This window comes from Diabrotica virgifera, chromosome 7, assembly GCF_917563875.1.
Source record: "Diabrotica virgifera virgifera chromosome 7, PGI_DIABVI_V3a".
NCBI lineage: Eukaryota > Metazoa > Arthropoda > Insecta > Coleoptera > Chrysomelidae > Diabrotica > Diabrotica virgifera.
This window is the reverse complement of record NC_065449.1, coordinates 25,975,030-25,991,439: the sequence shown is the minus strand read 5'-3', so window position 1 is coordinate 25,991,439 and position 16,410 is coordinate 25,975,030. Positions and strand designations below refer to the sequence as shown.

General features: G+C 33.6%; 1 protein-coding gene across 5 annotated transcripts in view; it reads right to left on the bottom strand.

The window, feature by feature from the left end:
* Nucleotides 1–4,276: 4,276 nt before the first annotated feature.
* The window catches only part of LOC114328697 (centromere-associated protein E), a 419,952-nt gene continuing 407,818 nt past the window's right edge, over nt 4,277–16,410 (bottom strand). For all 5 annotated transcript variants that reach the window (XM_050655514.1, XM_050655511.1, XM_050655513.1 and 2 more), the window contains 2 exons: nt 8,528–14,646; nt 4,277–5,292 (listed from right to left, as the gene is read on the bottom strand). In XM_050655514.1, the coding sequence (XP_050511471.1) occupies nt 4,393–5,292; nt 8,528–14,646 (7,019 nt within the window). In that variant the 3' untranslated portion in view covers nt 4,277–4,392. The remainder of the gene's footprint in view (nt 5,293–8,527; nt 14,647–16,410) is intronic.

Below are 16,410 nucleotides of genomic sequence, written 5' to 3'. Positions count from 1 at the left end.
GCCCAGATGGATGACGTCACTAGTATGATCTATACTCCGTCTAATATACTTACCGTTGCACGTCATCCGCGTCATAGCCCTTAGCGTCACATGATACCAACACGAAATATTTAGGCGGTAGGTATGTTCTTTTTTAGAATCATTTTGCCGAGTACACAGGAATTACAGTCACTAGACATATTTTATTATATACGCGTAGAAATAGTATTTTAACGTTTTTATTAATGTTAACTTAAAGAAATACACAATAATATGGTTCATTTAATTTGTATAAATGGATTATAAAGCGTTTTTATGAAGCATATTTGTTCGGAACACACTGTAACTGTAATCGAACGAAGGTGACATTTTGGCATAAATTGGTAACATTTATTTGACAGTTGCGGTGATGACACTTTGTTTTTATTCTTTACTATAAGTAAAATAAAATTTAACGTGAAGTAAAACTCCCTGGTGTAGTTGGTATATTTAATAAAAATTTTAAAAAAATTTTAAAAATCCAAAAGGATTACGTTCATAACGTTTTCGGACTTATCAGTCTATCATCAGTGAACTCACTGTCCTTGCTAAATAACCACAATGCCGAACACTGGTTAAGACGTATGTTCCAACTGCATATTAAAATTTGCAAAAGAATTTGACCTAAATTGGATGCCAATGGATTACTACCAGCAACATGATGCTCTACTGTATCACATTAAGAGATTTTTTTAAGTGATTAGGTCTTCATTGAACCACGTTTAGTCTGTCACGTGGTTCAATGAAAATCACTTTAAAAAATCTCTTAATGTGATACAGTAGAGCATCATGTTGCTGGTAGTAATCCATTGGCATCCAATTTAGGCCAAATTCTTTTGCAAATTTTAATATGCAGTTGGAACATACATCTTAACATACATCAGTTGGAACATACATCAGTGTTTGGCATTGTGGTTATTTAGCAAGGACAGGGAGTTCACTGATGATGGACTGATAAGTCCGAAAAGGTTCTGAACGTAATCCTTTTGGATTTTTAAATTTTTTTTAAATTTCTATTAAGTATACCAACTACACCAGGGAGTTTTACTTCACGTTAAATTTTATTTAACTAGATGGTATACAGCGAACCTTCGGGTATTATCCAGTTTTATTTACTATAAGTATTTGTTTTATTATATTTACTGTTTTTATTATTTACTTTAACATAAGACTATTTCTTAATTCTTCTTTTCGTTCTATTTATTTACGTTCAATATTAATTTGTTTTGTTGTATAATCCACTTCCGCGATAATTATGTGATCTATTTGATTTAAAATAGATTCAGGATTTTTTTATACTTTGGCAACTATGTCAACATCTCTGACACAGATAATGACGTGCAACGGTAAATATATTAGACGGACTGTATATGCCAAAACATTGTAAATTAAAAATATAAATCGACTTGTTTCGCTATTTTTCCTTACAAGTCGCTGGTTTACGAAATAATGAATTTATGCATTACTTTATGGACGCACTGTATAGTTTGCTACTGAATAAACTTATAAACAAACTGCTAGTTTTCACAATCATGAACTTGTCAGAATGACACGTTCCACAATTAAAACTTTCCCTGTTCCAGTGTTCCCATACCTCAAAGTTTGTCCGACTAGACACCGTTAAGCTATTAACAAATTTTCAGCTTGCTATTAATCAACTTTTTGATACGCGGGATCCAGGCATAAAATGGTTTTATATACAGGGTGAGGCAGATAACTGGCCTATTAGAAATATCTCGAGAACTAAAGGCAACAGAATCATGAAAATTGGAATACAGGGATTTTGAAGGATGATCTATTAAATGAAAATATCTTCATCCCTTTGCAACTTCCGGTTATACCGGAAGTTGCTTATAACTTCGTTTTTTAAATGGGACACCCTGTATATTTTTACATTTTTGGATTCTCTGCGATGTCTGCTTTCTTAAAATATGAGGATTTGTAATGTTATGCAGGGTATTTTAAAAGATAATTACGTTTTTTTATTAATTTCTTAGCAATATTCACACCCTGTAGAATTGTAGTAGTTTGACAACTAAAACTCTACTTACGTTCAAATGATTTTTAATATAGTCAACTATTGTTAAGAATCATTAGTATAGCTAAATTTTTAATTTTAGTATACAGGGTTGGTCGAAACTCGGAATGAGTATTTTCTGAGTTTTCTTAAATGGAACACCCTGTATTTTAGTATTGTAATGAAATGATATTTTATGGTACTTTTTTATTTCTTAAGCATTCCCTATACCTAACTGCTTTAATTTGTGCTTAATTGTTAGACGCACCAACAATCTTAACTGCATAGGTATAGCTAAACCATTATTGGTAATTTTAAGGATCAGTCTGGATTAATATGTATTTATTTCAGAAAAATTATTTGTAATTGAATATTTTCACGGCCAACCTAATAAAATTTTACGTATTTTTTGTTGCAATTAATGTTTAGCTTGAATCACCAATAACTCACAAATTAAAGCAGTTAGGTATAGGGAATACTTATAAAATAAAAAAGTACTATGAAATATCATTTCATTACAATACTAAAATACAGGATGTTCTATTTAAGAAAACTCAGAAAATATTCATTTTGAGTTTCGACCAACCCTGTATACTAAAATTTCAAAATTAGCTATACTAATGATTCTAAACAATAATAGACTATATTAAAATTCACTTGAACGTAAGCAGAGTTTTTAATGTCACACTATTACAATTCTACAGGGTGTGAATGTTGCTAGGAAATTAATAAAAAAAACGTAAATATCTTTTAAAATACCCTGTATAATATTACAAAATCTCGTATTTTAAGAAAGAAGATATTGAGGAGAATCCAAAAATGTAAAAATATACAGGGTGTCCATTTAAAAAAACTAAGTTATAAGCAACTTCCGGTATAACCCGAAGTTGCAAAGAGATGAAAATATTTTCATTTAATAGATCATCCCTCAAAACCCCTTTATTCCAATTTTCATGATTCTGTTGCCTTTAGTTCTCGAGATATTTCTAATAGGCCAGTTATCTGCCTCACCCTATATACTACATTCGTTCCCAAGATAGGATCGAATTAACACATATTGCTGGGTGTATCAGGTCGTCGCAGATTGTCTGGGTTAGAAATTGATTTCTAACCCATGACTAATTTGACTAACATGGTGTTGGCAACCCAACCAATTTCCCAGTTTATTTCAATTAGACTCCATTTAGTTACTGCTGTTTTATAAGGCTGATTACGACAGATGTCGAAACTCGTCCTGTACGTTATTAAATAAATATTGTTTTTTAGAATTTGTGGTTTCACGACGAGATTAACATCGTTATTAAAATAGATATAATGCCTGACAGTACACCGGCTTTAGAAACATGTTCACATAACCCTAGATTTGGTCAATAAGAAGGCTGTTCAGTAATTCGAACTCAAATCACGAATTACTTGCATGGTAATATTCTATTTGTGTGCAGGAGCATTGTTCTGCAAAAAAAGACCTTGGTAACAGCCAATAGTAACTCCAAGTTGTTGTTCTACCTTTATCCAGAAAATCAATAATGACTGTTCCTACGTAATTCCAAAAAACAGATTCTTGAACACAAAATCGCACAGAGAAACAGAGCGAAAGATAAATACTGAGAATATAGAAAAAGAAGATAAGTAGTAGACAGTACATCGAGACAAGAGACACTGAGGAAGATATAGGGATAAAGAGACGCAGAAATAAAGACAGATATAGAAACAGGGGGACACACGGAGCATGAAGGAGAGAGACTGGATTAAAGGAATCAAGACACAAACACAGATTTCGAATTTTCGAAAGATAGACTACAATAGAGATACTGACCTTAATAGAGATAATGAGTGCACGAGGGAGAGCAAGAGAGAAATAGAGGAAGACTGCAACTGACTAAAAGTGACAAAAAAAGATTTGAGGGAAAGATATGAAAGAAAACTGAATCAGAGTACAAAATACAAATACAGACATAGAAAGAGATTATAAGAGAGGCAGAAAGGGGGAAAAGATTTGAACAGGTAAGACAAAAAAAGATAAAGAGAAAGGGCCTTTAAGGGTGAGAGACAGTAAAGAGATAGGTACTGTAAGAGAGAGAGAGAAAAAAACTAACAAGTTTTAGATGGACTTGTAATGTATAATGTATGTTAGAATTTAAATGAACGTTGAACACAAATACAGTGGAGTACGTTAAGAATTACGCCACACAACTTAGTCGTTACAATAACCTAGTGTATCTTTGAAATAAAAGTAAAATATTCCTTGAAGGAACTGTAATATAATTTTGTTATTAAACTATAAAATATATTTTAATGCAAAACTGTACAAAAAATATCAATAAGCTTCACACATACAGTGAAAAATAATCTGTATACTATATCTCTTCGTTAATTTCTTCTGGTGATAGTTCATCTTTATTACTGGAATGGACGCTAGAGGATACTTCAGACTTTTCTAAATATGGAACGTTAACACTGGACCTCATAGTTTCAGAGTCTTTCGAGGAATGCTTGGGCGAATTTTTTGCTTCTAGCTCTTGGAAAATCTTCTTAGCAGCTGAGAATGTGCTGTTTCTGATTTCTTTCGGGAGATCAATTTTACTTCTTGATCTGCTTGTACTACCGAGAGGAATGTTACGTTTTTGGATATCAATTTTAGTTTGACTTTTAGCTGGAAGAGCGTTCAGATCAGTTGCAGATTTACTTCTTTCTTGACCAATAGAACCTTCTAATTTAGTCGCGCCCTCAGGAGATTTATTTGGTTCAGGTTCTACGAAGGGGTTTGTATTTTTGGGTTTATCGTCTACATCATCTACTTGTTTAATGTCTGCTTTGCTAACTGTGGATTTAGGAGCAGAATTTAACACGTGATAAACCTTCTCTCGTTCCAAAGTCTGATATTCGGGAATATTACTACTGTTCGGAAACATGCTCTTGGTTGCGTAATCCAGAGGAACGAAATCTATGATTTTTGGCTTAGATTGAGAATCTCCTTTCAGCAAGAATTTGGGATCTTCATAGCTATCCGTGTCGCTTAGTTCTCCTAAGTAAGTTACATCGTATCCGATTTTCTTGTTCATTTCCTGTGTGGTGGATCTGTAAAGACCAACATCGGTGCCGTCAATGCTGGCAGAGTCTATACCTTCCAAATTGAAGAGGTTTAGGGTTGAAGCGTCTGATTCATGGATCGGATGCATTTGAGTTTCGGATGGTATTCTAAGATCCAATTTTTCTGGTGTACTGGTTACCGCTATTACAGAATATGACGATGAGGCCTATGAAAAAGACAATATTTATAGTTATAAGATGTTAATAATACAGGGTGATTGATTAGTGGGGTAAAGCTCAATAGATCCGCTATAGTAATAGATAGCAATAAAAGTTAATAACAAAAATTTTAGCCAACTTTGAGGTTCACATTTTAAAATTAATTAGAATGTTCGTTAACATCGTGGCAGACCAAACTTATGTTTTTTTAAATGGAACACCCTATATTTTATCTTACATTCGAAATCTTCTTAACTTCCCCATTACAAAAATATAAAAGTCTGTATGTTATACATGGTATTTACAAAGTTATAACCAATTTTCTATGAAAATCGTAACAAGTTCAGCTCCCTGTATAAATAAAAATAAGCACAATAGCAATGGTTTATTGGTGCCATATTTTTTTGTTGATTATGAAAACTTTTGAGAATGGTTGATATTGCTAATTTTCTGTATATCAAACACAGGGTGAGTCAAAACGCAAGTACATTATTTTCTCAGTAATTTTAAATGGAACACCCTGTATTTTGTCACTATCGAAAAGTGCCGTTACCGTACTATAATTTTTGTATAATATTCCCCATGCCTAAATTTATTAGTTGTCGAGATATTTTAATTTTTCAGAGCAAATTATTAATTAGGGGTCTAAATCTTTCCAAACTTTAAGTAAGCCATGACTGAATTTTTTAAAACTAATAATTTAAGATTACTGATTATCAATCCGGTAATCAGTGTAACAATGTAGCAAATAAAGAAAGAAAAATAATTTATTAGTAATAAATTTTCCAAAAATAAACAAACCACAACATACAACATTTTTGAAACAATTAAAAACTACTTTTGTATGTAAATGTAACAAATAAAGAAAGACAAATAATTTATTAGTTATAAATTTTACAAAAAAAAAACACAAACACAAAATACAATATTTTCCGAAAACAATATGAAAAACTACTTTTGTATGTAAATGTAACAATGTTACAAATAAAGAACGAAAAATAATTTATCAGTAAAAAATTTTACAAAAAAAAAATGAACACAAAATACAACATTTGTGAAAAAATTAAAAGCTACTTTTAGTAAAATATTTTATATATTTAATTACATAAGGTGTTCAAAATGAGTTGAGTGAATGAGTTACTTACACTACGCAGCATTTGTAAATTAACACTTCGAAATACACTTTGTATTCTATTTTTCATCTCATCCCTTGTTGTTGGAGACATTTTATAACCTTCATTCTTAACGTAACCCCAAAAAAATCAGTCTAGTTTATTAAATTTTGGTGATCTGGGTGGCCACGCTACTGGTCCATTGAAAAATGAAAATATCTCGAAAACTAATAAATTTAGACATAGGGAATGTTGTATACAAACTAAAGTACGATAATGTTACTTTTCAATAGTGATATAAAATATAGGGTGTTCCATTTAAAATTACTGAGAAAATAATGTACTTGCATTTGGACTCACCCTGTATTCGATATAAAGAAAATTAGCAATGTCAATCATTTTTAAAAATTTTGATAATAAATAAAAAAAAGAATCAATAAATCATTGCTTTTGTGCTTATTTTTATTTATACCGGGAGCTGAACTTGTTACGATTTTCATAGAAAATTGGCTATAACTTTGTAAATACCCTGTATAACATAACATACCTTTATATTTTTGTAATGGGGAAGTTAAGAAGATTTAGAATATAAGATAAAATATAGGGTGTCCCATTAAAAAAAACATAAGTTTGGTCTGCCCCTATGTTATCGAACACCCTGTAAAATTCTAATTAATTTTAAAATGTGAAGCTTAAAGTTGGCTACAATTTTTGTTATTAACTTTTGCTATCTATTACTGTAGCGGATCTATTGAGCTTCACCCCACTAATCAATCACCCTGTATATTAGAGATAAACAGAGAATTAAAGACGTTAGAATAAGAATGAGATTTTTGTATCTTCTCGATCAACGAGAAAATAAAAGAATAGAGAATAGGGCTTTTCATCGATTGTCATTAGTTTCGAGCTTCTGTCATATGTTGTATAATCTGTGTATAATATTAATATACACGGATTACACGACATATGACAGAAGCTCGAAACAAATGACTGTGAATGAAAAGCCCTATGGAATGGACACCACAACAGATTTAATGAAAATCGAAACTAAACAAATCCCAAATAGCAAACAACCGAAAGAAAGGAGAAGTATAGAAGAAGATTAAAAAGAAAAGATATAGCAATGTGTCATTTGAACGAGAAGCTCAATACTAAGATCGTGGTTGCAAAATACGTTCATTGTTCATGGTTACACAATTCACAACAATATCTTCTGTTATTTCTGTTGCCAGTTGATACCAATGGTTTGTGATTATTCGTATCTAAATCTTTATTCGTCCATTCCTCCAATCCAACTGTGTTCAATATTTGTACTATTTTATTATGTCAGACCTTGGCAAAATCAGTACTTGGATACTGAACAAGGCTACTCTCGTACCCAAGCCACTCGTGAATCCGAACTAAGTTTTAATAATTCTCTAATGTGCTGTGCATTTTGCTATGTATTACTCACAGGAAAATCTTCAAAACATGACACATTGGAACCACTGCATGTATTTGTAGGATATTTCCTTGGTATTGAGACAAATGTCAACAAGTCAATTAGTTGGTAATATCCGAGTGTCATAAATTCTGTTGAAGAGATGGCACAGTGCTTTAATCCCATTTTTCCCAAAACTTACTATGTCAGCAGTCACTTCATAAGTGTAAAGAGATTTTTCAACTTTTGCCTCCTGTATTGCCAAAGTAACCTCACTTTCTGTTACAGATTGACCTGTTATGGAAATCGTTGTTTAGGGTTCTACTCTTTAATGTTCACATAATTCAGAAATGTAGTTTTACATTATTTTTATTGCTATAGGATTGTAGATCTGCTAAGTGGAAAGGCTAATGTAGATAATTGTTTATTGGACGATTGCTGTTCTAGTAATTATGTAGCCTTGTAATGCCAAAACATGGGTAACCTTAAGCTTCCCTAAATAATAACCTATTCTTTGATTTTTTGCAAACTTTGATCACAAAAATAGAAACATTATTGTCGAAAGAGGGAAAAACTAAGAACTGGAACTTCATCAATAAAACAAGAAATGGTTTGTATAATAAAATGTGGACAGGAATAAAGTAGGAACATAAGAACAGATATCTCTTCCACTCAATAAGAATCATAAATAAAATTTAGGTGGATACTTACTTCACCGCTATCTTCCCGTTGATCCTGAGGCTTCTCCATAGAACTCCACAGCTGTGCCTTCTCCACAGAACTTAACAGCTGCGGCTTTTCTGTAGTCTCCTCCTGATTCTCCGTTTCAACTTTTGTAACTTCTGCAGGCTCTGTATTATCTTCATCTTTCGCAGAAACTGTTACAACATGACTTTGAGATTCTTGTTTTTCTTGTGTGCTACTTTCAGAAGAAACCTGGGTAGTAATGGGAAGACCTTTGACTTTTAAAACAGTCGCCAAAGAACTAGCAACTTCCTCCTCGACAAATGGATTTTTGGTTTCACTAAAATTTTTATGCTCCGACATATTTTTCATCACTTCATGACTGTCAGTTGAACGTCTGTCACCCAAACTGTCAAAATCTTTGCTGCCATGATTTCTAGAGCGAGGGACAGGTAAAGGCTTCTTCTCAATGGACTCAGCGTGTCGTGACATCATAAAACGTTGATTTTTTAAAACGTTTATGTTGGCATAAATCGGTTCTTTCTTTGGTCTTTCTTTTGATAGACGCTCAAAGTGCTGTGCGAATGATTTGACGCGTTTGTCGGTTAGATTATCTGATTTTGGCCTCGATCTTACTCTTTGTGAAACATTGTTGCTAGAAATATCTCCGTCTTTTTCCAAACTTAAACTTTTCACTTCTTTTCTGTCGAGATGTTGATTTCTTAATAAAATGGTATGTCTCTCTGTTCTCTTTTTTATAGTACCCGATTCAGTTATTACATTTTTGAATTGATTTGGCTCTAATACACCAGAGGTTTCTGACAAATATTTCACTTCATCATTGTATGTTTCTCCGTCGCCACCTGGTACCACCTTTTGTGAAATTGGTTGTATATTTTGATCCATTTCTTGATTTGCCTGGATCCCAGCACATGTATTCGCATTTTCAATATTAACATCTTGGTCCACTTGAACAGTAACTATTTGAGGCTTGTCAAAATCTAGAGGGTTTTTAGTAGCCTCAGTATTAATCAACTCTAACTTCACCCTATTAGTACCGCTATCGGTAGAGCCATCAACAATTATTCGATGTTTTCCAAGATCTGTTTTATCTTTAACTGTATCGTTAACTTCATTTAGGCTATCAATCATTTTAGTGGCAGCAACCTGAGTGGGAACCTTTTTATCGGACGAAGGAATATCCATTTTTACAGTTTCGTCTATATTTTCTAATGAAGCTTTATTTGTACCAGTCTTATCCAACGTTTTCTTTGGTGCTTTATTCCTTGAAATGCTAATAGTACCTAGTAACGCTTCAAGATCATCGGCTGCATTTGTCTTAGTTACTGGAAAAGCTTCTGGTTTACTTGGACTGAGTTTATCTTCCTTACTTGGTGACAAATGCCGAGTCCTTAAACCTGGCTTCAGCGGTGTCTTTTCCTTATGTCCTTTCACAACCCTTGAAGTACTGATCGCACCTAGTAAAGCTTCAAGATCATCAGCGGCCTCGGGATTACTAGTCGGTAAAGCCTTTGATTTTCTTGGAACGATTTTATCCTTCTTGAGTTGATTACTTGAGTCTGGCTTTATACGTAGCTGGTCGTTAGGACCGTGCCCGGTTCTTGATGTGCTAATGGTACCAAGGAAAGCTTCAAGGTCATCAGCTGCGTCTGGCTTAAATATTGGTAATGTTTTAGACTTGTGCACACTGGTTTTATCATATTCAAATAAACTGCTGGCATTTGATTTGGAACCCAGGTTCTCTTGAGGATCTGCATCAACAGAAGACCTTTCTTTTGGCAGATTCTTGGGAATGACAGGTTCAACTGTCACAGTTCCAGAAGATAAAGTGTATATTACTTTATTATCATCATGACTGGTATCAGAAATAAGCGGATGAACTTTATCCTCTGTTGTCTTTAATAATTCGTTGTCATCTTCAACTATTTCCGGACTTTGTTTAGCTTTATCTACTTCTGTAGTTACCTGATCATTATCAGCGTCGTTATTATAAGTATGTACTGATTCATTACCTAAGTAAGTGAGTGACAAGGACTGAATCAGCTCCAAATCTTGATCATTGAGCCCCGATACTGGTCTGGAAACCGCTTGCTTTTTAGCTCGACGTATAATGTTGAGTTCTTCATCGGTTAGCTCAAATTGATCTGGAGGATGCGGTAAATCTTCTCCTGGTGTTATCTTAAAGTCTGGAATGGGTGAGATTTTGTTATCGATCTCTTCACGTATTTCTCCATGTTGGTTATCTGCACTACTTGTATTACTTGATTCTAAAGATAAAGTTGCTGTTTGAACATCATTCAATATAAAGTTAGCCACCAAAGGTTTGATATACTTGATATCTGTAATGGTGTATATTGGTGATGAAGCTTTATCTTTGTTTTTATCTATATCATCTACAATAACTTCGTTTGTGGGGGTAGTGTCGCATGTTTGCGGATCAAAAGATTCTTTTTGACCTTCATATGAATCATGCTGTCTCCTAGGATGTTCTTGAATGATGTTAATAATATCTGGAACATTTTCCACTAATTCAGCAAACTGCCCAACACTATCATCTTCAGCAACTATGTCCTCTGATACAGATGAGGTTGATACGTTTGTATTTAGTGCATTACTTGAAGAGCCTCTAATATTTCTTTCCGGTTCCGTATGTTTTACAGTTTGAGCTTCTAGATTACTTGTTACTTTTTCTTGGTCCTCTACAGTTCCTACATTAGTCAAACCGTCATTTTCATCTGCTTTGGTAATCTGTTCTATTATTTCAATTGGTTGAACTGTATTGTTATCTGTTACTATGGCTATCTGCGCAGCATTTTCCTCAATTGCAATATCTTTTGTGGTGTTATCTTGAATACATTCGGCAGGTTCTTTGGTTTCATCATGAACTGCTTTAGCAACCTGCTCTGATATTTTAATTGCCTGTACTGTATCGTTATCCGTTACTATGGCTATTTGCGCAGCATTTTCCTCTATTGCAATATTGTTTGTGCTGTTATCTTGTGTATATTCGACAGGTTCTTTGGTTTCATCATGAACTGCTTTAGCAATCTGTTCTGATATTTCAATTGGTTGTACTGTATTGTTATCTCTTACTACGACCACTTGCGCAGCATTTTCCTCGATTGCAATATTTTTTGTGTCGCTATCTTGAGCACGCTCGACAGATTCTTTGGTTTGTACTGAATCTTCGAATGCTACGATACGTTTTGCACTACCATCTTTTAGTTCAAAATAAGAATCATCTGAGAACGTGAGTTCCTTCGGTGACAGCTTAGAATAGTCAAAAATTTCACTTTCATTGCTTTTGTTAGCTTCTGGTGTTTGTAATCCATATGATGAAGAACAATGATCTTCAGTTTCGCTATTTGCTATATTTTCAGATGAGTTGTATGATCTAGAAAGTAGGGAAATACGTTTTATTTCCAACGTTTGTGGCTCTTCTAAATCTGCCTCGACAGACTTCTCAATTGGCGTTGAAGTGACCATGGACGCTTCCACTTGAAGTTCAGGATCTGATTGCGGTTTACTTTCCGTCTGTTTGATTATCTGAGATACTCTAGTTTTCAGATAGTGTTCAAAAATGTGCTCCATTTCTTTGTCTATACTACTCTTACTACGCCTTACTTGAATCTCTTCAGATACCGGCCTGGAACCATGGTCAGCTTCGTCAGAGCTCTTTTTATTACTTGAAAACTCCTGTTCGTTAACAGAGAATCTGTTCTTAATTTCTTTCACAACATCTTTATAGCTCATCCGATAGTTCAGGGGTGAAGTAACCCCGAACCTATTTTCTTTGAGTATGTCACGATAATCGTAAGGGGATTGTGGTGGTCTTCCATCTAATATGTCGTCAGATATTTGTTCTATTTCTGTGCTATTAGAAACTTCCGGTCCAGTTACATATTCTACAGTATTTTTATGCACATCAGATTTGTCTCTCAACACTACACTTTCTTCCATGTTGCCAATGTCGTCTTTACCTAGCTCTTTCTCTATCGATTTATCCATGAAACGTTTATCTTCTTGAATCAATTTATGGATCGTATTGAATTTTTCAGTTATGTTCTTTATTGTTTCATCTGTATCGGTTACTGCAGCTGTTTGATCAGTTTCATTTTCGCTAAATGATTTTCCTCTTTGGATAGGTCTTTTAAAGGTATCATTATACTCTAGCGAATTATAACTCTCAATCGGAGCAATATCGACAGTTTCAACTGTAGCAAAATGCAGAGGTGGGGGGTAAATGACATTATTATCTATTTCATGATAATTATCTGTAGAAGTTTCCGCTTCTAACATATTTTTCTTGCTAGTTTGTTCTAATTTTTCGCGATTGGTTAATTTCTTAATTTTATCTTGAAGCAGATCGACTTTTAGCTCTTCTGCCTTGATATCTTTTGGTTTCTTTTTGATAGTGTCATTATATACTAACGAATCCAAGTCTGGTGATCTTTCCTTGGTCTTACGTTTGTTTACCTCCAACTCAGCCATCTTTGTAAAATCAGGTTTATTTATTTCTTTGTCTGAAGATACTTTCACTACATACTTTACATCTTTTTTGATTTCTTTTGGATTCTTTTTGATGGTGTCATTATATACCAATGAATCCAAGTCTGGTGATCTTTCCTTGGTTTTACGTTTGTCCATCTCCACTTCAGTCATTTTTGTAGCACCAGGTTTATTCATTTCATTATCTGAAGATACTTTATGTATAGTAACAAGCACTTCAACACTGTTTGGACGAGGACTAGCAGTTTCTTTCTGCTCTACAGATGATTGCTTAGAGAAAGTGATAAATTCTACATTTCTTGGAGGTTTTGGTGTAGGGGGAGGTGGTCGCCAAGGTCCAGAAAAGGATTCGTACGGCCCTACTTCACTGGCATCAACATTGAATTCAGCACTAGAAAACGTATCAGACGATGTTTCGCTGGGAGTATTATACATGTTCACTCTTCGTCGTTTTTCGTCAAATGTAAACATAATATTGTCATAGCTTTTATATGGACGTAGAGTCTCTTCTACTATTGGAGTAAAAGCATAACTTTCTGACTTTCTTCTCACTTCCTTTATATCTGGATCATAAATAATCTCCTTCAACTTAGGGTTCCTAAGCACGGATTCTTCTGTTGGTTTACTGATAGGTAGACTCTTTGCTTTATCGTTCTTTTTCAGAGTGTTCTTTCTTTCTTCTAACGCAGCCAATAATTTTACAGCAAATCTTTGTTCGTGGCTCAATTTACTTTCTGGTACATTTTTAGGAATCGTCTTGACAATTCTTTCTAAAGTGGAGTACTTCACGTTTTGATTGAAGATGTTTTCTGGTATGGTCTCTTTGACTACAAGAGAAAAATCTGAGTATCTTTTGTTGAAGTTTGAAACTGAATCGCTCGGTACTAAGCTTGATACTCGGTGTTCAATAGTAGGACTATTTTCTTCTGTTAGATCTTCAGTTTCCACTGTCCTATACAATCTTAAGTTTTTGTTAAGGTTTTCCATCTCATGTACTTGATCCATACTCATACTCCTACCAACAAGAGAAATTCTTTTTTCTGATCTGGTAAACTCTTCGCTCTTTCCTCTCGCGGCTCTATCTATGTCTCTGATAATATTTCTGATTTCTGGGGCTTCCTTCTCAAACGACGCCATGTCTTCTATGGTCTTTACTTTTGGATTTTTCAAGATTGCCATTAGTTTGGGATTAGTCAGAACTGAATCAAGTAGTGGTTTACTGATCGCTAGCTGGTTCTTTGGCTTCGGAGCCACCGGTTTAACTTTTAAGTAGTCATCTTCGTATATTATTTTTAGTTTTCTGATGACTTTCTGTTCCTCTGTGAGAAACTCATCTGGTATGGTTTTGTCTATATCGGCATGGTAACTGTTGAGTGATTTCAGCAACATTTCTTCTTCCACCGATAGAGTCTTTAATCGCTTCGCCTTCAACGATCTGTTTTCTCTTCTTCTAACAGTATTAGCTTGGGACGGTGGAGGCGTTGTTTTATCTGACTTTGAACTGGAAGAAGCATTTCCAGAATTCTGCCTGGGCCGTTCTCGACCGCGCCTATTAGGCCGCTTTACAAGCAGGTCCATTTCTAAGTTCTCTTTGTCGGTCGAATCTAACGTTCCACCTATTGTAGGAATAAAATAGAGAAAAGTAAAGTCTTTTCGATGGTTTTTACCGCGCACAAACACAGAAAGCAGTATTGGAGACAGTTTTAAGGCACAAGAAGGTTGTTTAAGCACATACACTAATGCACAGTCACTCACACTGATATCACTGTTCGATAAATGCACTGTTTTAGTTTAAAAGTGATTGCGTAACGTTAAATACATAAACATTTGTCTAGGCGTACAATTACAAATAAGCTATAATTGTGGAATCATGCAAACAATAAAATATCAATATAAAAATGGTGTCGCAATTTTGTTGCGGTTGTAAAAGTGACTAATCTATGTTGTGATATAAATTTTTTAATAAATCAAAATATTACATTTTCTATTACTTATTAGACATCACCTTTTCTTTTTGTATCAATTAATCTTCATACGACCAGATGAGATAGAAAAAAACAGCGTATTTGTTAAAATGAATAATAATAATGAAATATTTTTAATGGCATTTGTAAAAGTTATTTACTTCATATGGTTCTGAAAGTATTTTCTTCTGGTATTTCTGTTACTTAATTGATTTAATGTTAATCAACCCCAATTTGAATCGAACATAAATACGTTTACTTTATCCTTTCAATTTACACTTCGAAAATCGTTTTCAAGATAATATTTTAAGAGATTTTTATCTAAACGTCAAGAGAAACGTATTTCCCATAAAAATTGTGTTAATTGCTATCAAAAATAGTAGATTACCTAGGAGTTTTTTTCTATTATCAAGTTATTATCTTACTCCATGTATTCCTTGAATATTTTGAGTTTTCTTCACTATTTTTTAAATGTAGGCGGGTTTGTATGATATCCAGCTAATTCCCCAATGCATATAAAAATTTTATACAGGATGTTTCATTAATAATTGTCCATATAGTAACTGGAGAAACCTTAGTACAAAATACGAAGATTTAACCTAAAACACTTAAATAAAATGTGGTTCCTTACTGAGTTACAGGGTGTTTTATCTAAAAATTTAAAAACTATTTTTGCTCAGCATTTTAAAACTATACACGTACCCTTTTCATACTTGGCAGAAAGTGCGACTACTATACACCCTACTAAATTATGATAAACAAACGTTTCTAGCTACTACCAGAGGCGTACGACAGGGGATAGTGAATGGTTGACCGTTCTCAAATTCTACGCCACTGAAGGAATTACTATTTTAGTGCCATTTTTAGATTCTCCAATACTTTATACGTAAATAATATACTCTACATTAGTAACGATAAAGACATTAGTTTTCGAGATATTTGAAGTTAAATATGAAACGGCACAGTTATTTTGATTAATTTATGATGATTTATATGATTAAAATTTAAAAATTATTTGTACCCAGTAGTTTAAAACTAGTTGGCGTATCCTTATCATACTTGGCAGAAAGTGTAGGTACTGTACACCCTACTAAATTAAGATAAATAAACGTTTTTAGCTACTACCAGAGGCGTACGACAGGGGATAGTGGCTGGTTACCCTTCCCAAATTCTACGCCACTGGGGAAATTGCTATTTTAGTGTATTTTTTTTATTTTCCAATACTTTTTGTGTAAATAATATACTCTTCATTCGTAACGATAAAATGATTAGTTTTCGAGATATTTGAAAATAAAAATGAAGCGACACAATACATTAATCAAAATAACCGTGTCGTTTCATTTTTAACTTCAAAGATCTCGAAAACTAATAACTTTATCGCTATGAATGAAGAGTATATTATTTTCATAGAAAGTA